We start from the raw sequence: 22,146 nt of genomic DNA, 5'->3' as shown, positions 1-22,146 counted from the left end.
CATTTTTCAATGTACAGCCTTGTCAGCACTCTATATAAACGGAGCATACAGTACGGTTACACAGTTGTAAGAGTCCTTCCTTTCACCCGTGGTCTTTCTCTGTCAGACTGGAGAGGCACTGTTAGCACCCTCTGCTTGCCAACTGGCACCATAATCTTTTCAAGAGAAGAGGTGCATGACAAGACTTTTAATTTAGCCCGAAAAGAAGGACGAGAATGTCTTGACAATGGAAAGCTAAGCCCTTTTTTTTGTTGGTTTTGTTCCATGTGCATCATTGGTGGTGGCGTTGCTGAAAAGCTTACCTCGGTGAATTCGGAATTCGCACGTAGTCACAGGAACGTGTAGCCCAAATTTATTCAATCATTTTTTATTAGGCTCTCCAAAGGGGTATTTCATGAGAAACTAATTTGAACATATCAGCTACTGGTAGAATTTTAATCTAAACCTGGTGTGAGCTGGATAAATCTTTCACTGAACTGAGCTAACTGAACCAACTGAATTTAATCATATATATGATTTAGATAGATAGATAGATAGATAGATAGATAGATAGATAGATAGACAGATAGATAGATAGATAGATAGATAGATAGATAGATAGATAGATAGATAGATAGACAGATAGATAGATAGATAGATAGATAGATAGACAGACAGATAGATAGATAGATAGATAGATAGATAGATAGATAGATAGATAGATATGCATAAAACCTTAATCAAATCAGTAAAGGAATGTCAAACATCCTGATTGTTTGTTTTTTTCTCCGGATGCATGCAGCTGTAGGGATCCAGCGTGCGTCGAGCCCGGCGGCCGGTGGCAGGAGCAGGTCTTGTTTGTGTTGCCTGCGGTGGGTTTACGACCTCTGGACCGGAAAGGTTGCCGAGGCTGGTCGAAGTGGCCGCGGAGCACTGGCCCACACTGAAAAGTTCACTTATTTATGGCTCCTCAACTGGGCCCGAGATGGCCACATCAAAGAGCACCTGCAGGGAGGCAAATTGGTGTTAAGTAGTAGACCTCCTGTGGATGCTTGGCCTCTCCATCATGATAAGAACCAGGGGGAAAATCTGGAGGAGATTTTATGGGACCCAGCCACACACAGAAGCATGAATGTTCTCTTAGCAATGCCAGAGTGCTGATTCACCTCCAAATGCACTCAGCTCCAGAGAACGCAAACACACATACACACACATGCACGCATGTATACACACATGCACACACACACACACACACACACACACACACACACACGCACGCACACGCGCACACACACACACACACACGCATATACTCACGCACACGCGAACACACATACACACACGCGTACACGCGCACCCACACACACACACATACACACATGTAAACGCATACACACATGCATGCACACACAAGCACGCACACACACACACTCATCTATCACACTCATCTATCAAACACATCTATCTGATTGGCTGACGGGTCCTGAGGGACAGCTCATGATTTTGTTATTAAATTCTCGCATGTCACATTCTCCCTCACTGTATTCCCACGAAAACAGTAGAAAATTACGTAGTTTAGAGGTTTTTTTTACTTGATGGCTGGATGAAGCTGCAAAATTGTTCAAACCGGAGTAGAGATTAAGAGAGGAAGAGGGCAGAGACTCTAAGCGTAACAAAGTTACATGTTTCTAATGAGTTTGTTTATGAAGCAGAAAGAACAGATAATAAGCCTTGTGAGTATTGTGACTGCCTGTTCAAACGGAGTCAAGCCCTTGTTTGCTTTTTAAAGGAAAACCCCAGATGAATTTGAGTCACAGGAAACACACTGTTCTTGGCTAATTCTTTGTTTTTTTCAAGGTGGACATGCCCTTAATTGCTTGTCTAAATAAATTAGGGATATGCTGAAAAGGTACGATTTAATTTGCAAAAAGGGACGTTCGCGGTCCACAGAGAGTTGTGGCAAAACACAGAAAGCGTAAGAAACTTGACCGCGTTTGCAACGATGAAGCAATAACACACGCTTTTCCAGCTTTTGTGGATAGTCTAGATGTTGGATGGTTGGTTAATGGCCTCATGTGTCTTACTAGCCACCCAGAATAGAGGGTCAGAAGGAGGGGGGAAAGAATGGCAGAGGACAGAGGAAAAGAATGGCTCACAGCTAATTGAGAACAGAGCGCGGCTTCAGAGGCTAATCAAACCCAGCTCTGGAAACAGACCCTGTTTAGCCCATCCCTCACCCCCCCCCCCTCTCCCTCTCTCACCCTCACCCTCAGTCTCTCTCTCTCTCTCTCCCTCAGTCTCTCTCTCTCTCTCTCTCTCCCTCTCTCACCCTCAGTCTCTCACACTCAGTCTCTCTCTCCCTCTCTCTCCCTCTCTCTCTCTCTCTCTCCCTCTCTCACCCTCAGTCTCTCTCTCTCCCTCTCTCACCCTCAGTCTCTCTCTCTCTCTCTCTCTCTCTCTCTCTCTCTCTCTCTCTCCCTCAGTCTCTCACACTCAGTCTCTCTCTCCCTGTCTCTCTCTCTCTCTCTCTCTCTCTCTCTCTCTCTCCCTCTCTCACCCTCAGTCTCTCACACTCAGTCTCTCTCCCTCTCTCTCTCCCTCTCTCTCTGTCTCTCTCCCTCTCTCACCCTCAGTCTCTCTCTCTCCCTCTCTCTCTCTCTCCCTCTCTCACCCTCAGTCTTTCTCTCTCTCTCCCTCTCTCACACTCAGTCTCTTTCTCTCTCACCCTCTCTCTCTCTCACTGTCTCTCTTCCCCTCTCTCTCTCTCTCGCTTCCCCTCTCTCTCTCTCTCTCTTTTCCTCTCTTTCTCTCCCTCTCTCTATCTGTGTGTCCCAACCAGAGTTCAGTAGTGCAGTCCGGGGTTCATGGTGGCCAGGCTGAGCTAAGTGATGGGAATTGCGATCATTACAGAGACAACCTTTGAAATTATTCAATGTGGCCTGTACCGTTACCATGGAAGGGAAGATGAGAGCATTTGTGAAACACATGAAAAGAAAGGAAAAGTTTGTGAAAAGGCACCAGGCAGTGAAAAGTTATTAAGAAAAAAAAACCCTGAGTCCCAAAAGGCAGTCTGCAAAACCCAATGAATCATTGGCTTCATTAAGAAGAAGAAAATGAACAACAACAAAGCAGTATCCTCAGAGGAGTCCTTACGGGCCTCGTAACTCAGTCTGCTCACAGAACACAATGAAGGATTTCACCTTAAGCCCTTAAATCAATAATAGACTCTTCAGTCTCTTTTGTTAATGATCCCAGATCACTTAGAATGACAAATAAGGTTCATCTCTCCATAAAAAAAAAAAAACTTGACTTCAAAGACTACATACCAATTCATCTTCCCTGAGAGTTACTGATCATTTATTTGTGCTGATATTGACTATCTATCACCTTTTTTTTGTTTTGTTTTGTTTTTTATTTCAGATGTGTCATATGGGTCTTCTTCTATGCATAGTCAGTTATATTTGGGTTGTACATACTGTACATCTCAAGGTTCATCATTTCTTCAGCCAATAGACAAAACGAAACCGCAGTTTCTTTCAGTTTGCTTTGATGGACAGCCACTGACTGCAGGCTTGGGCATCTGCAATCCCTATTTAAGCCAACTACAGTCTTTGATTCTTTGAAATCAAGCTGAAAATGTTGTAAAGTGTGAACAGATGTAGATTTATGACACAGACGTAGCTTGTAAATAAGACTAAAGTGTCAGCCATGAGAAAAGGGGGAAGTGTGTGAGGGACAGCGCTGCTGCTGGCTTTTCTGATGACACTCCAGTTTTCCCTGCAGGAGAATGTTTTACTCTCTCACTTTTACACACACACACATGCGCACACGCACACACACACACATACACACGCGCACACACACACACACACACACACACACCTACACACACATACACACACGCGCGCGCGCGCACACACATGCACGCACGCACGCACACACACACACACATACGGGGTGACACATGTTGAAACCATTCAGAACCTCTTCTGGAGTAGTCAGTAGTTTCATAAAATCAGAGTCTAGTGTCTATCAAAGCCTTTGGCCAATGGAAATCAGAGAATGGTCAGCAGTCAAGTGTCTATCAAAGCCTTTGCCCAATGGAAATCAGAGAATGGTCAGCAGTCTAGGGTCTATAAAAGCCTTTGGCTAATGGAAATCAAAGAATGATCAGCAGTCTAGTGTCTATCAAAGCCTTTGGCCAGTGGAAATCAGAGAATGGTCAGCAGTCTAGGGTCTATAAAAGCCTTTGGCTAATGGAAATCAAAGAATGATCAGCAGTCTAGAGTCTATCAAAGCCTTTGGCCAATGGAAAACTGAAGAAAAACAATATTAATAGTAACATGTAAAAGTAATACAATATCTCAGTAAAAAGTAATGGTTGTAACTGCCTTATTTCCCTATATTTTTCAATGAGAGAAGTTGTTGTTTTGATTTCAGTGTGAAAACAGTAAAAGTTAAAGTTGTTGAACTGGGTCTTTTTAAAAACGAACAATAAGATCAAAAATACTAGTGGCCACCGGTTTCAGAAATGTAGAAAATGAAACATTTATTTAAACCATCAAATTAATAGAACTGATTTCTTTCCTAAAAGAAGTTCATTTGATGTAGCCCATAGAAAAACAAACAAACACAGCACAAATAAAGGCATTATCACAGATAGATTTATCCAAAGTGCCAGTGGAGGGTGCTGAATCACTGATTCATTTAACGAAATGAATCATAAAGGAAGAAAAGCTTTGAACTGAATTTCAGACAAGAGACAGCTGCCTGTAATTGTAACATAAACACACAGAGCCGTGCACGAACCCGGTGAGAGAGGAAACCTCTCCATAAAAGAGGCTTCTGTCATGTTAAGGCTCTTTGCGGCTCACAGATCCGTGAAGCCAGACACTTAAGTCCAGGTAATAGTTTGGCGGCTACACGTCTGCACGATTCGGAAACACTTAGTCTGGCCACGCTCCGCTGCTCCTCTGGACCGACATGTCCTTAACCCTCCCCAGCGTCAGCCTCCCTTAAGAGCCCAGTCAATGACATCCAATGGGCAACTCTGGGATGCCTTCCCCAGAACAATGCCCTCCAGAGCATTCCGCCTCAAAGCATTTATAAAATTTTGCCACCCCCCCCCCCTTCCTTTTGGAGTACGGGAGGGAAGAAGACATTGGAAGAAAGCGGTGGTTTAATCTTGGGGCCTGAGGCACCTCTTTGACGACGTGGTTTTAAGTTTCGGTGATAAAATAAACATGTCTTCACTCTCTGAGAGGGGCTCGTTGTTTATGTGATGATGCTTGGGGTTTTTTTGGCTTACCAAAGTTTCTCTTTCTGTGTTGACTTAGTAGGATTTTAGTGTATGCCACCAAAGCTTCTCTGCTCTCTCTCTCTCTCTCTCTCTCCCTCTCTCTCTCTCTCTCTCTCTCTTTCTTTTGTGTGTTCTGTTGGGAAAGAGAAGGGCCTGTGTAATGCTCTGTGTATACAAAAATCCAACAAATAGTTTTGGACAAAACTATGTTTGCAGGACATAGGGAAACTGCCTCCAAAGTTGTTGGCATTCCCTCTGTCAACAGTGAACTTGTAGTTAGCTGTAAGGTCTCATGAAACAAACACTCGAGACCTACGTTTTTTATCCCCGTCCAGAGGTGGTGGAAATATATTCCACGGTGCACATTTTATCCCTGTAATTTTGTGCACACCGATCACTTATGCAAAGGAAATCAAGCATCCGGCATCACACGAACAGGACACCTGGCTATGTGACTGAAGGAGTTAAGTTTCCACTGTAAAGAGTAAATGTCTGTTTTTGCTGTGGGTTTTGGCCCTTTGGGGTTGCCGTCACTGATTGATTTGTGTGAGAGAACAATACTAACGCTGATCCCATCTCTAGAGCCACTGTCGATCTCCACCCTGCCTTTTTTTTTCTTTTTCTTTTTTTAATACCGTGTTGACTATAATTGTCAACAGACAGCAAGAAAATCTACCTCAGATAATGAGAGATTGTAAACAGGGGTGTCAAATGTCTCCAATTTTACGATTTTGCGAAATGTTTGAGAATCACCTATCACAGAGGGACACTCAGATGTACTACAGAGTGATACACAGAAAAACAGAATGAAGAAGAACACAAATCTTACAGTGTAGGACAAGGGTAAAGTTTTCTTTAATGATATAATGATAACCAGGGGCATCTTATGGTCCATGTCCATACATGACTCACTGCCTCATGTATGTTTAGACAACTGGTTTTGATAGTCCTGGGCTAAACACAACCTTATTTCTAACACCAGTTTAGCCATGACATCCAATTACACAACCACAAAGCAATACTTCAGAAAAGTCCTGTAAATGTAAACAGTTAAAGCTTAAGACAGAGAAAAGGCTCGGTTTATAAGACACTTTTTGTCAAACACCATAGTCTGTAAAATGTGACATTTGTTATTGTGTAAAAAAAGGAGGGGGGGGGGGGTGTTGCTTGTGTACATGGAGTTTAAATTTGAAGGTCACATGGAATTCGTCATTGCAGCTGAGCAGAACAAACACCAGTCCACGCATTGTAATTAGTATGCTACTTCGTTTTGGCTGATTGACACATAAACTCTAAGCATCAGCAGTTTTAACAATGACTCAAAGGTTTATGTAAGGCATTTGAGTCACTGAGTCTTATGAAACAACATTGCCTTATGGGGTTTTAATAGGCGATGTCCGTCCCTATGAAAGGTTAGCTTGCAAGTTGCAAGCACTCAGAAAAAAAAACAAGTCTAATGCATGCATGTTATCATTCTGACAAACCTCAACTTTACCACTGAACAAGTTTTACTAATATAAAGTTTCCTGCTTTAACTTTCAGCTCCAAAGATAGAAACTCATCAATTAATCCAACCAAGAAATGCAAGACACACTGAAGGTTTGAAGTTGAACTGTTTCAGGTTGATGGAACTAGCGGTCCAGATGATGGTTTGTGTAACTGTTGTGCCTTTCAAACCGAGTTTACTCAAATAGGAAATTTTTGACCAGATAGTTTAAGCTCTTCAGTGTTTCACACTGCTAGTGGCTAGACCATAAGTAGCCTATTTGTCTCAAACAGATTTTAGCCGAAACAATCCAGCTTGAATTTAAGATGCAAGGCTTTAAAGAAAAAGCAGCATCGATAGCAGCTCTGAGGAGTGCAAAGGAAAAAGAAAACTCTTTTACGACAACTGTGCATATCCGTCCGACATAAAAAGATGAATAAATACATAAGAAAACCCTGACAGAGCTGAGAATAACGAGGCAGAAATCCACATTGCTCTGGTGTTTTTGTTTCTGCTGTGGCAAAACATCAAAGTCGAACCTTTTCTGCGTAGGCTAGGCACCAGGTTTTCTGAGACAATTCTTAACCATGCTGCCAATTTCACAGGCATTTACAGGAATTCTAATTCTGTTCCTAACGTTCGAGGCTGGCCAAACACTGTGTGGAAATAACCCGAATGGCAAAGAAGCACACAGGCAAAAATCAAGGAAGACAACTGTTTAAAGTGAAAGCAGAAATTTCTGAGAATAAAAACCGGATCTGGAAACCAATGCTACATCAGAGAAATTTCTCATCTGTAACATAACATCGGATAACTCTCCGGACGGTTTCACTTTAAAGGACATAACAAAGATTTGCTTTTTTGCCCTTATAAAGGTTATTGCAACATATGTTATTCTCGGGTACGTCTCCGCGGTTCTCTCTCGCTGCTAAACTGCTCCTTTCTCACACACAATTCGTTAAACACCAGTCAGAATTCAGGTCATCCCAGTGTTCCCATGGGCTACTACTGTCAGGAGCCTGGGGGACTTGATGTCGTCTTTTTTGCCTCACCGTGGAATGTGAGCTTTTTAAAGTCTTAATTATAAAAGAACCCGTCTCTACCTTTAGAGCATAACTGAGCCATCTGTTGATGCACCCAACTGGTGGTCCATACAAAAAAAAAAAAAAAAAAAAAACTTGTGACACACTGGAGGTGGTAAAAAAAAAGAAAAAAAAGAAACACAAAGACACAGTCAGCAGGTCTTCACCACTTTTACTTCACAAAAGAGAGAAAAGCTGTTACCCCACTGGGTCTGAAGCCTCAGTGACTCCTTCTCCTCAGAGAGTTCCTCACACACAGGCCTTTATCTGGAACTCCACCACTTCCCATTCACAATGCGTGCAGCCAACCAGATACCCCTGGACCAGGGCACCAGGACACATGCTTCTGCCATATGTTCAACAGACTACCAGCACATCTCCAGCAACGTTATATATTTATTTCATATTTGGTCAAGTTTGCTCCCAATTCCTTGGGGTTGCCAGTCCTTTGACTCTGAAGTATCAGTGAGATCTTTTTTTTTTTTAAGTCAGTTTTAGCCATACACACACACACACACACACACACACGGAGGATGAATAAATGAATTACGATGGAAAGACTCATTTCAGTGACATTTAAACTGCCTGAGACGTTCTGTGTACTGTAGGAATCTGACATTAACCCAATGGAATTCAAACGTCGCCCTCGAAAATTCTCCATCTGTTCAGCGATGTGAATAAATCTAAAAGCTCGAACCCGTGCTACCGAAGACATCCGAAAATGCTGTGCCACGTTCGGTGTGTTTGATGCCGCTGAACCGTCCGATTGTGTCAGATCGTATCATATTCTGGGCGGAAAGATTTATGGGCCGACCACATCTGAGAGACACTGGACAGTTGTGAATCATTACAGTGAACTGTAAATCTCTCGGCCGGTCAGACTGCGCCACAGAGGAGCAGAGAGTGTTGGTTTTTTTTTTTTTTCTTTAGGGAACCATAGCCAATGGATCAAGCTGTGAAGAAGAACAGTGACAACACTCTCAGAGTTCTGTTTCTTGGGGTCTAGAAAACAGGAATCACCTCACAAAAGACGGTGACGTGTCACATACCCGCAGCTCAGGAAATGTATTAAGCCATGCTCATGTTTACACTTATATTCATTTTTTATTCAGTTACTTAGAATTAAACGCTGATTTTTTTTTCCTCGTTAACTTTGCACACTCTTCTAGGATAATCAATTACTAGTTCACTTTGCCTTAATCCCAGAGCTATATTGGGCAATTCAATTACAGACTGAGTTAGAAATTGATTAGACACTTCTGAATTGGGAATATGTTGGCTCTGTGCTGAAATACAAATTTTTTTCAAGGATAAATGTTTATTGGGGGTTTTTTTTCAAGACAGGAAGAGACAGTTCTCATAGATTGGGCAACATCTGAGCACTGCAGTTCTTGGCAGAGAACACAGAACTGATTGTTTTGTCTGATTTGGAATTAGTCCCCACCTTGAAGTTGTAAAAGCATACTTGGAGACTGCTATTAAACACTTGCATTTTACTGGGCCAAACTATACTATATAACCTTGCAACTGTTGTTGTACAAATAAAAAATGAAAGCAATTGTTTCTGTTAGAGATGAAGAGTTTCCCATAAATTATGAACACGTTTTTTTTTTTTTTTTCATTTAAGCTCATCAAAGATGAGGATTGCAAAATCATTTTGGACTAAAAATGTGTAGTTACATGATAAAAAAAAAAAAAAAAAAAAAAAAAAAAAAAAGCTCATTAAAATTTGTGATTCGTTCAGTGCAGGGCCATGAAGCCATAAAACCTCCTAATTAAATTTATCAAAGATTTGACACCACAGTCACAGGTCACAGGACCAACACATCAGAACATCCATTCATTAAGCTTCTTATCTGCTGCGTGAGATAAGACATGAGATAAGCGGCATGTTCAAGCTCATTTACGGTAAAGTGCCAAGCATCAAAAAAAATCAACCATTTGGTCAACTGATTAGAAACCGATTGCCTCAGAGCCACGCCCACTCTGCTGCATTTTCTCTTCTCTCCCGAGGGGTGACTCTAAATCTCTGTGGGGTTTTCTCGCTAAGTGATGAAATTCGAGATTTTGCAGTCCAGTTTGAGAGACGTTCTGAGCGAGAACATCCTGTTACACAAGAAGACTGATCCTGATCCTGGAACTTTTACTCCTCTCATCAGAGTTCTCGGCAGAGGTGAAATAAGTCTCCAGCTCAACCCCCCCAATAAACAGAAAATCCCCCAAACACACAAATACACACACACACACACACACACACACACAAACATACACACATGCACACACACACACGCATACACACACGTGCACACACGTACACACACACACACACACACACACACACACTCATCGAACCACATGCATATTCTTCCAATTTGAAATGTCATTCTCTTGACTCAACCGATATGAGGGATTAAAAAAGAATTACAGAACTCCCATGACAAGCCATCAGTGACTGTAGTGGTTTGGTTAAGAAAAGCTGAAAGATATTACCAGTTGTCAATGCACAAATCCTAGACCCTTCACTCTTAATGAATTCCCTCAGCACCATCTAAGACAGAACTTCTCCTCTTCTCTGTTTCTGGAACACACCCTCACACACGGCCTGGATAACTGTGAGATTCCCGCAACTATTAAGGGAGATGACAGAGGAGACATTTAACTGTTCGTTGACAGTGTACATCTGTGCCATAACCCGGGAAATCGCACAAGGTCTGTCTGAAAACAACCTGTAGGGTGGGACGTCAGATTTCTTGTGTGTTTGCTATGAGATGTGAGCGTGACTGGTCGTACCATGACAGTGAAGAGGTGCTTTATTTGTGCTTGTCATTAAAGTCCTCTTTGATGTGGGCCATTCAGACTGTGATCTGACACAGCGAGGAAACCATTCTCTCATATACGTGATCCCTGGACGAGGGAGCGTCTGCTCAAACACAGTTTCCTCACCGCCTGTGAGATAAGCAAATATGCCCCGGGTCCAGATATTCTTTCCTCTGCATTCAGTTCTCTGAGTTTGTTCTTGGCTTTCCTTCATTCTCTTGCTCAATTCGTTTCGTTCTCTTGAAAGCTGACTCCGTCAGATGGCCGTAACCATGGCGCTACCCGCGAAGTGAAATGTTCTCAGATTTGTTTTTTTTTTGTTTTTTTTTCCCCTTTAGCTCAAAGACCAATAGCAGATGTAATGTGCGCTAGCCCGCACACCAGGTCTCTCACTTTCCAGCTGGAGCCGCTAGAACTGATTTGATGGCTCTGCAAATAAAAGTCTGAAAACGAAGCAGCGTTATAGGATCACTATCACACCCTTTAATGCTGAAGAGGGGAGGTATGGAGAGGGGGGGGGGGGTGAGAGTGTGAGGGGGGGGGCAGAGGGAGAGAGAAGGGGGGAGAGAGAGAGAGAGACAGAGAGAGAGTGTGGGGCAGAGAGAGAGAAAGAGAGAGAGAGAGAGAGAGAGGGGCGGCAGAGAATGAGGGAGAGAGAGAGAGAGGAGAGAGACAGGAAGAGACAGAGAGAGAGAGAGACAGTGAGAGAGAGAGACAGGAAGAGAGAGACATACACAAATAGAAAAAAAAAGGGGAGTGAGTAATGAGATTTCTAACCACATACCACTTCTCTCACTAAAAAGTGAATTCCACCATCTTGTGGTCGTGGCTCATTTCTGGTAAACGCTTGTGTTCCTAGTGGACTGTCTTTAACCATAAACTGTCTGTCCACCCTACCCCCCTACGGCTCATACTCTGCCCAGAGTAGCAGCACCCATCTGTTGTCCCAGCTTCATTTCCATCTGTGTGAGTCTTTCTCCTGTGGAGTACTCCGGGATGTGTACACTTTCAACAGGCTTCAGACACCATGGAGAGCGGTCATCAGAGCTCCACACATCACCGTTATAGTTGATTACAGTGTGCGTGTGTTTGTGTGTGTATGGGGGGGGGGGTAAATGGTTCTCTCCCCTTAAAACTATTAAAATGATCTGGTTACACGATATTGGACAGTCCTCCTCGTAAATATTTTCTTTTTTCTAGGTTCTTTCTCGTCTTCTATCCCGGTCCGGGGGGGGGGGGGGGGGGGGTTGGGCAAACGTTCTTTAAAGGTTTGGAAATCATCTTAAGATGATGCGCATTTGAGCATCTCGAAAAGACAAGACAGAACCCAATTTTGATATAATAAGGTGGAGATGAGTTCAATTAAAATCTTAACATCTACTCCTTGAAACCAAAGCAATCAACCAAACTTTATGGAAATACAGCACATATTTATTTGTTCATTCACTTTCTACGTCACTTATCCTTACAGCACATATCATATTTTTAAAACATGTAAACACGCAGAGGCACCGCTCACAACCTATTCCTGTGTGTGTGTGTGTGTGTGTGTGTGTGTGTGTGTGTGTGTGTGTGTGTGTGTGTGCCTGACTCTTGGCGTGTGTGTTTCTTTCATCACTGTAGATTCTAGGGCTCAGCTCTGTTCTGAAGGTGTTCTATAAGGAATGCATCATCAGCTAGGGCTGGCATGATCTGAATGGGGCTCCGTCACTCTCCAGAAGCCGCGGGGGGTCTGGAGTCTCTGGGGCTGAGCACAGCTATGCTATATCCAGCCAGTGTCTCTGGTAACACCTCCACTGTCCTCCTGTTGGCTTCAGTGTTTACATAATTCAGAAGAGCTCCTAAGAAAGACACAGAGCACAGCAGGGAAAAAAACTGGGGGTTGAGGTAGTGAGAAAGCCGAGGGAATGGCTGTGTGTTTTAATGCGAGCTGAATTTCCCTCGCTGCGTTCAGATATGTGTCCTTATATAGCCAATAGCCTAAAAACACAGAACTCGTACTGTCCTGATCCTGAACAATGGTTTCTTTGGAAACCAAACACACAGGACTGTATAAAATCTTCTTTTCTTTCTTTTTTTTTTTTTCAGTGTAATAAGACACCAGGGTGGTTGTACTCAGGCTGACGGGTCACTCATGGTCACATTTAAATAGGACTCTTAATTCCTGAGAAGCTCTGATTAATGTTAAGCTCTGAAAACAGTCTTAATACATAGCAAAATGTATTACCGAGCTTTAACTCGTGAAGAGTCCTTTCTAAAATGTACGTTATGTTAATGTACTGTTTATAAATGATATTAGTTCATACACTGCTTTTCAGCTGAAAATCCAGAACCACAAACGAACCACCACCGCTATAACCCGTCAGTTCTTATCACTGGTAGGTTGAGCGATCTACATTCACCTTCATCTGGAATCACGGCACAGCCAGATTATCCATCCAGAATCCCCTCGAGTTTTACATTTCAGATTCATATCAGACCGCTCTGATTACAAACTCTGTGTTTTCACCCATTCCGTGACTGCAAGGTAAGGGGAAGTGTGTTTTATGAAAAGTAAAGGAACACGAGCGCAACCGTGCCGTCGAGGAACAGACTCCAAAATGACTGCGTGAAACTAGATTACTCCGTCCTTCATGAGTTCACCCTCTGTGATGTACTCCAGTCACATTTATCCATAGCCTATCTGAAAACAATTTTCACATAATGACTGCGGTGTCTGATGCCAGTTTCACTTCTGGACATGTCGGAGCGAGTGACCCCCTCATTTCATTGTTCTTTCTCTTTTTCTTTTCCCTCTTGTTTCCATCTCTCTCATTACCTCAAGCCAACTGGGATGTCTCTGCAGAATCTCATAGCGATGGTGTGAACTCTCTCACCACTGTTACCTTGTAAAATGACATCTGCATTCAGAACTGAGCTTTTGAAGAGAAGAACTAGCCGATTTAAAGACTTTCTAGGTATTAACTACTGTGTAACCTTCAGTAAATACATGTAAACAGGGAAAAGTAAAAAAAAAACCAACCCACAATATCATGGGGGGGGGAGGGGCTTTTAAAGCTTCTTTTGCACTCAGATTACTTGACTATTGCTTGATTCTTCTCATCTGAGAAGAGTGCAAAAGCTTATGATGTTCAAATGAATAAAGGAATATACAGCTCTACAATGTGTGCGTCTTGTTCTATGCTATTCTATTCTATTCTGTTCTATTTATTGGTATGTTTTAACGCAGTTTGGCACGCCTGTGTCCTTTATTTTCGAACGGCGACAAACCCATCTCCAACCAGACTGACTATAAGAGCGATCAAAACCGAGTCGATACCGTCCAGCGCCTCACTGTACATGAGCGAACAAACAGAGGGATTAACCATGTAAAGAATCAGCTTTAGCTAATCTCAGAGGGACTGCTGTTCAAGAGCCCCTTTCTCGTCTTTTCGTCTCCTCTGAGGCTTTATTGAAGGGAGAGGTCTGGCGCAACTGTGCCTTACTCCTGGAAACAGAGCGCACATCTGTGCTCTGTTAAACGGGCTAACACTCCTCTACCCATACCACTCTTCTCTCGCTCCCTCCCCAGATTAAACTAGATTGCTTAATGGAAAGTTCTAACCCCACACAACGCGAAGCTAATTGTTTTTGGGATCTTTTCAGGGATTTTACAAGAGAAGAGGGTCCTTTTTTTAACACTTATCGGGGAAAACATATGCCTCTTAGCCCGTTTGTTTTGTTTTCAGTACAACAGGTGATGTTTTTCTGCGGCGTTCTTTTCAATAAAAAACAAATTTAAAGGCCGTGGACATGAATTAAGCGTAGATGAGTACCGTATGACTAAAACTTCTGGGATGTTTAGCGTGTCTAAAAGGAAACATATGGAGAATATACATGAATTATCTTAAAAAAAAAAGTCATCTCGAATATTCTCTCGTCGTGGGCAATAAAGTGAGGAATGCAGCAAAACTGAGCGTGCAGTCAGATTTTCTCGTAATGACAATAGCAAATTAAAAAATGACCAATTAAAAAGTGATGGCGCATGTTACACAAAAACACAATAGGCAACATTTAAACAAAGGCAGGGGAAAAGTAAGAGCCAGGTTGCACAGAGACATTTAAGCACTTTGATAATAAAACCAACATGTTTAATAGCGGAAGGTTGCAATGCCAAGACGTGATAAATCATCGCGAAGGGAACACCCACTTTCTCCTTTTGCTGACAAAGAGGGGGTGTTACTGACTACCTTGTGGTTGTAGATGAATTTAACACTCGGACGCGGTTACCCCACTGTCATAGTTGGTTCTGGATTCTGCTCTGCGAAGAACACCGACACACACACGCATCATGGATCTCAAAGTAATCGCAGTGGTGACTCTAATTGCCGTGGCAATGTATGTGCCAGTAACAGAGGGTGAGTTAAATCATTTTTAAGAATATTTGCCTGTTGGATTTCCCCCGATTCTAGATGTGTTAAAGAAAAAAAAATTGTAATGCGCCTAAGAAGACGACGAACGCAACGGAGTTGGATTTCTTTGGCTACTTCTTGTGTTAAATCAAAACGGAAAAAAATGAAAAGAAGTAGTTAGTTCTTCATTTGAGTTTTTGCTCTTGAAATGACATTGTAACTCTATGAGGCTTTGACAGAATGTTTTGCAACGCAGAAAAACGATGTAAATCCTTGAGGTGGTTAAATTAACGGTACGCAGAATACTGTAACTCGACGTTTTATTCAAGCATCTTTTTTGATTATGCATTTTTATCACGCTCATGAGAGAATCGCATGTATACTGCAGCGATAATAAATACTTCGTCTGACTTTAAATTATTTACGAATTAACGTGTTGGGACAAGAGATTGGCACGTACCATGTGGTCGCGCTTACAGCTGAGTCGCAGTTTAATGTGTGTATTTGACGCCCTCATTGTTTTCTTTTAATTACTCACAAATTAGGGGATAAGACAAAGTAGCGGCGATAGCGCCAGTGTTACTTCAATCAGACAATGGGGTTAGGGGGGCTCTATCGACCTCTATCGACATGAAAATGAGGATAGATTACTTGAGATCTCATTAGTATTCTTGAGGTGTTTGGTGTGGACAGAGCGCAGTTAAAACCGCAGGTAGTTCTCACCATTGGAGTGTGTGGGCGACGTGAGGCAATGTCCGTTGAGCATTCGAAGTATTTGCGCTTTACAAAAGACACTTCACTCCGATAAAATAGAGGTTTCATGTGAAGCCTACGCTCCCATGAGCTGAACAGGTTCGGACGAATCATGCATTAATCTCTGCTGAGTGATGGAGCGATTGAGCAACACACAGAGGAATATAACAATACACAAGAATGTAACGGTATTAAACTGGGAGGCATTTGACTCCTGTTTTGTCGGCGTTACATGGATACTGGCATAAACCCCTCTTATTACTATATGCATGTGTGACAGCAGTGACCGCCGCGAACGTTTTTTTCTGTAACAGTCAGTAAACGTAAATTTCAATGTATGCACCCATTTTAGGTTTGTTAACTACTGCATGTCAAAAAGGAGCTGCCTCTAACTTTTTTCCCCTTTAATTTTACAAAAAGGATATTTGCTCATAACGATGACTCATTTCAAAGTAAATCTCTTCTTGCATGTGTATTATGTTTTAGGCACTTCGAAAATGCAAATGTATTTTGAAGTTGAATACATTACCGTAGCTTTGTGTATGTAGATTGGGTATAAAGGTGCATTGCGACATAATGTAGTGACAAAAAGGAGAGGCAACATCCTCTGCTGATTTCTCAGTCTACAGTTTGTTTACTTTAAAACGAATTAAATCTCTGCAGAAGTAACGCAGTTTACACAATACAAATGGGACGGACCACTAGAATCTGGATTACAGTGAAAGTGATGTGCTGTTGTACGTTAATTACAAGTTCAATAAAGAAAAATAAACTGTAGGTATGTAGGCTTTAAGTAATATCATAGCAATGTCAAGCTAAACTTCACGTCATTCTGCAGCGTTCATTTGCATTCTGTCCGTCAGATTTAGGAAGAGGTTGTTTTTTTTTGGTATACCTTAATACAGAGGCTGAACAAAGTAAATCCATACAAATGATACTAATACTACATGACCACAGTGTCAAATTTAAAATGAATATATTATTACAGTGTTGTTTGTGCAAAGCAATAAATCAGTGTGTGAGTAATCACACACACCTTCAATAACTCACTCACTATGCACATATTTGTTTAATTACCAGACTTTGTGGAATCGGCTTAAATAAACTTTTGATTGACTCTTTTTGCAGCGAAGCCCATCAGCCTGGTGGAGAGGTGCTGGTGTCGCTCCACAGTCAACACAGTCTCCCAAAGGAGGATCCGTGAGCTGAAGTTCCTCCACACACCCAACTGTCCTCTGCAAGTCATGTGAGTAACTGTCTAAAACAAATCCCACACACTCCTTAGTCCACACACACACACACACAAGGCACACACACACACACACAAGGCGCACACACACACACACACAAGGCACACTCCTGGCTTGACGGAGCTTTCCGAAGGAACCCTCTTTAGCTGTCATTTCACACCATCAATCTCTTCAGGTTGAAGGGAACCTGAAAAGAGCAGGAACAGGCCTCCCCTGTCTTGCCTTATTGTGGTGGACAAACTCACACCATTCAAACCCGTCCAGAGGAAATGCTGGAGATAGGGGGCAGGGGGCTGAGCTTTGGATGTAGTGTTGTTTCTCACAGGAAAAGATCATAATGCTTCAGAATAGCACCCCTTGATGTGTTTTTCCCACACATTTTCACTCTCTGTGAGATAAGATACGGTTCCTCTGTATCCAGCATCTGTGGGGATTATTTTCATTATTGCTATGACTTGTTAAAATATTTGTATATCCATCTTATTCAAAATACCATGATACTAAGCTGTGTTACCTTTGAACCTTTTCAAAGAACACTTACAGTCATTGTGGTGATATTTACTGGCAGGAGGATGTTCAGAGAATAAACAGACTGAGAAAAAGCACAAGAGTACACAGACTCTCTCTCTCTCTCTCTCTCTCTCTCTCTCTCTCTCTCTCTGTCTCTCTCTCTCTTTTTGTTGTCCTTCTCTCCTGAACACACTCTAATGCACACAGGAATTGTAGCCAGAGTCCTAAGCTCTAGAGAGTCTCAGAGGCCTTGCTGCCTTAAAACCTCTCTGATGATCGAAAGAGGTAACACTATCTTCCAGTGTTTGGCTGTTGGCTTTGACTTGCTGTGAAATAATTACTACCTGCTGCCCATAGCTCAGACTTTCTCAAGCCACAGTCATTGTATATAGACACATGGTAGGGTCTAGTGTGGTCTCTTCACTTCAAAGACCTGAGCTAACCGAATCTGGGGAGATCTGAGAACCAAATGGAACTAGGCTAAGAGACACATACTGGTACATTAAACCTCTGAGGGAGCGTTTTTTTGGTGGTGTTTGTCAGGGGTGAATTTCCTAGCTATGTGCAGGCATTCTTTGAGTTTTATTGCTATAGCATTCATGAGTTATGACTCACAGAGCCCTAAACAACACTCGAAAGAATATTTAGCTCACAGATTAATGAGGAGTTGACATTACAGAGAGCTTCTGATTCACAGATTATCTTTGCCATATGTGTCTGACATGAAAAAGCTAAACTAAAACTTCTTCCATGCCAATTTCAGATTGAGGTGTGATTACTGAACATACTCAGGAACATATTCATAATAAAACATACCTAAACTTTTTTGGGGGGGGGGGGTGTGTGACCTACTTACCCATCTTACACAATGGGGGTTATCTTTTAAAACACCCTCACAGGTCAATGAAATGAATAACCCAGAAGTCAGAGTTATCTCCTCCACGTCCCTCAAACTATCTTATGTTGTTTAACAATGAGATACAGTCTGCAGATTAGATGTGTTATCTGCAAAACCCCTCCGTCTGTGAACCACAAAAAGCATACAACCTTAACTCGGAGAGAGGCATATGCAGAAAATGGAAGAGAGGGAGAAAAAAAAAAAAGTTAGGTGTAGTGACTGTTTATATGTTTCTGTCCACAAGTAGAGGGGATTAACCTTTCAACCTTGTTCAGGGGCAATAAAATACCTTAAACCCAATCTCGTCACTGAGGGCAGATAGGTGCATGTGATAACAATGAACAATGTGATATTCCTTTATGCTTTGTGTTTTCCTGGGGAGGGGGCTGGGGTGACGGCTGTAAGAGAAGACACAGAGGGTGAAGACAGACTGCAGTGTAACATCACTGTGCCTTGAAGACAGACTAGAGAAAAGAACACGCTTGAATGAAGTGCTTGAAAGCAGAGCTGTATTGTTTTGTATATGGTTGTTGCTGAGTACGGTTTCTCTTTTGTGTTGCATTCAGAGTCTTTAAACAAAGGCCACTCTCCCTCTTTTTGCTTCTTTTAAACTTTGCTTTTCTGTAAACATTTAACCACGGGAAAGCATGTCGGATGCTGGCATCATGTATTGGCACATGTTCAAAATGTCCCTGAACAATTTAAAGTTGAAAAGGATGGCTGAAATTCACAATCTGGGGATTAACTGCTAATCTCTCTCTCACCCTCTCTCTCCCTCTCTCCTTCTCTCTCTCTCTCTCTCTCCCTCCTTCTCTCTCTCTCATGTACACATAAGACATTATTGTGGACAGTTTTTTTCTATTTTCTAACTCACTTTGTTCTCTCTCTCTCTCAACAGTGCCAAGCTGAAGGACAATAAAGAGGTGTGCATTAACCCAGAGACCAAATGGCTGCAGCAGTACCTTAAGAACGCCCTGAACAAGTAAGGAGAAACCTCTGTAGATAGGCGAGAGCAGATAAGCGGGTATCTGTGAGAAACATGAAATGAAATACACCCCCGCATTCATGTGCCCCTCAACATGAAACTACTTTTACTCCAGGTTATGCTACACAGAGGACCTTTTGTCTGCTGTGAAGGATCCTATACAGTATCAATGCAAATGGAGCATGACCCCCCCCCCCCCCCCCCCCCCCCAATATTAAGAGCATGAAAGCTTAAGGTATGATATGTGGATGGATTTATGTGGAGGATACATAAAGCATACATCCATAATTGATTTGTATGTTCAGTTTCTAAGTTTATTTTCATGTAAAAACAGGTGAATGAAATACCCCCCGCCCACCCCGCCTTGGTATTTCTGATTTCCTGTTTCTCACATAACTCGGAGAGTGCTCAGAGAGACTGCTTTGAAGTCCTGATCCTTGATATTTATCTCTTCAAAAAGATTAATGAAATGCTGTAAATAACGGTAACTGTGCGTAATATAAATTCTGTTGGCTTTTCTACAAGCTGATAACTTTTCTAATGTAAAGAATGCATTCGCGTAAGGACACACTGGCCAGTTGTCATTCCCACAGATATTATAAACACTCTCAAAACTGAATCCAGTAATAGTAGAATGCTTTCACATTGACATAGGCTTGGAACCACGTAATAATCCCAGCCATTCATGGTGGATTATGGTGCTGTATCATCGTAGGCCTAGGCCTGTAATTGAGTCACTTTGCAATGCTAAGTATTTGTCCATAGACCCTACCCCCAATCCCCCAACTCCTAGTATATTTATGTGTCAGCACAAGTGTGCATTGTCTAGGAGTCAGATAGGTGTGAAGTGTCCAGTCCGCCCAACAAAACTGTCCTGAGCAGAGGCGGACAATAGCTCTCTAGAGCGTGGCACCTGTGAATAGCCGCCAGACGCAGTTAAGCACACACCACGCAATCATGAGTACTCTACTGAGAGGAGCTTGGAAGACCCGATACTCTTCTGCTGAATCATTCTCAGGATCTTTTATGAACCATGGCTCTGAAGAACACGATCCAGACGTTCATAAAACGTTCAGGTCCACAAGGATAGTTTAGCCGGTTAACATTAGACTCGGCACAAACACATTTGTGGTGCTTTTTTCCTTGAACTATCAGATAATTGTTGCATGTTTTTTAATACACAGAAGCTTTTTAAACATCACTCGCTAATGGAAAAGCTAATTGTGTCCTCCAAGAGTAAAAAAAAAAAATCACACTTAGAGCGCTATTATCGCCACAGACGTCTGCAGTTAAAAGACCAAATTGCTCGTAAAAAAAAAAAAAAAAAAACGCAGAGAGAAAAAAAATGCAGACATGTCTATGGAAACATATGGCCTGCTTTGGACTTGGCCTCCCACGACCAAGTCTGAAGATTTTGGCAAAGATTTTAAGCTTGGCTCCTTTCACATATCACTTAGTGACACAGACACTGCTTCTGGGAAAAATAAATAGTAATTTATTTCACTGTCCCGTGGACAGACACATCTTAGTGCTTCGACCCAAGTGCAACGGGAGGCTAAGACAAGACATCAGGACTTAAGGATCTGTAAACAGCAACTCCTACTGAGCCTTACCAAATGCATCCCTCCCTGTCTCCTTGGCTCCTTTATCTTCATCCTCTTCGCCTCCTGCCTCTGCCTCGGTTTCAAAATCTTTTTTTTTTTTTTTAAAAAAAAAGGGAGCTCCGCTTTAAACTCACGACCGTAACTTTGCTCTCTGCTCCTCTTCACAGAATGAAAAGGGCCAAGGAACAACAGAACGCTTAAGGAGCCCGCCCGGATGGCAAGTTAATTCTGTCAGCCCACCAAGCGCAGATCTGTACTGCGTTCTGCTTTGGCATGCCTTGCTGCACCAGCACTTAACCTGCCAAAATTGTGCTTCATCAGCAGTGATCAGGCTCACCAGTTCACCACCTCCCTTCACCATTACCACCATCACACGCACCAGTGATATAGAATGTTAGTACAAAGTGCAATTATCTACGTATGAGTGTGTTTTTATACCTATGATTTGTATATACAATGTCTTTTTTATATATATATATATCAACTTAATACAGTAAAGACATATTTTTGGAGTTGTTTTTTCACTCCTTGCCTGTCTGTCGTGGTGAGTTAGGTCAAGACCATATGAAGTAGAATACAGTGTTCCGGAGCAGAATATGCAAAACTAAAGTTGGCAACATTTTCGCAGTGTTTTTTTTTTTTTTTTGTCCGTATGCGTGTGTGTGTGTGTGTGTGTGTGTGTGCGTGTGTACGTGTGAATGACACTATATGCTGTGAACAGTCCTTAGGCAGCTACACAATGGTGTTGCGTTGCATCCTTTACACAGTAGCTGCGTATTCAAACATTAGCAGGAGGACAAAACAGGGAGGAAATTGACCCTCCAAACTTTTCATCAGCATATTTAATGAATCTTTATAATCAATTTGTATAACAATGCATACTGCATGTGAAAGTATTTTTTTATATATATATATATAAAAAAAAAGTGAATAGTGCACATTTCTTGTGTTTTTGTTTTCCCAAACAGAAAAAGGCCCTTTTTAGTTTATAGTTCAGGATAAACAGAAAGACCTTGCATGAACTTAACCACCGTTTGAATGACTTCAGTCACTGTAATCTGTTTTTACGGGAAAGCAGTCAACCACAGCGAC

General features: G+C 42.1%; 1 protein-coding gene across 1 annotated transcript; it reads left to right on the top strand.

The window, feature by feature from the left end:
- Window positions 1-14,964: 14,964 nt before the first annotated feature.
- Window positions 14,965-21,683, top strand: cxcl12a (chemokine (C-X-C motif) ligand 12a (stromal cell-derived factor 1)). The gene is made up of 4 exons (XM_030771726.1): window positions 14,965-15,060; window positions 16,936-17,053; window positions 19,364-19,447; window positions 21,222-21,683. The coding sequence occupies exons 1-4, from the start codon at window positions 14,994-14,996 to the stop codon at window positions 21,253-21,255; spliced, it is 303 nt and encodes a 100-aa protein (XP_030627586.1). The 5' UTR covers window positions 14,965-14,993; the 3' UTR covers window positions 21,256-21,683.
- The last annotated feature ends 463 nt before the right edge of the window (window positions 21,684-22,146 follow it).

The sequence above is a fragment of the Chanos chanos genome, chromosome 4, assembly GCF_902362185.1.
Source record: "Chanos chanos chromosome 4, fChaCha1.1, whole genome shotgun sequence".
NCBI classification, from domain to species: Eukaryota; Metazoa; Chordata; class Actinopteri; order Gonorynchiformes; family Chanidae; genus Chanos; species Chanos chanos.
Note: the sequence above shows the minus strand (reverse complement) of the source record. Positions and strands in the feature narration are given on the sequence as shown.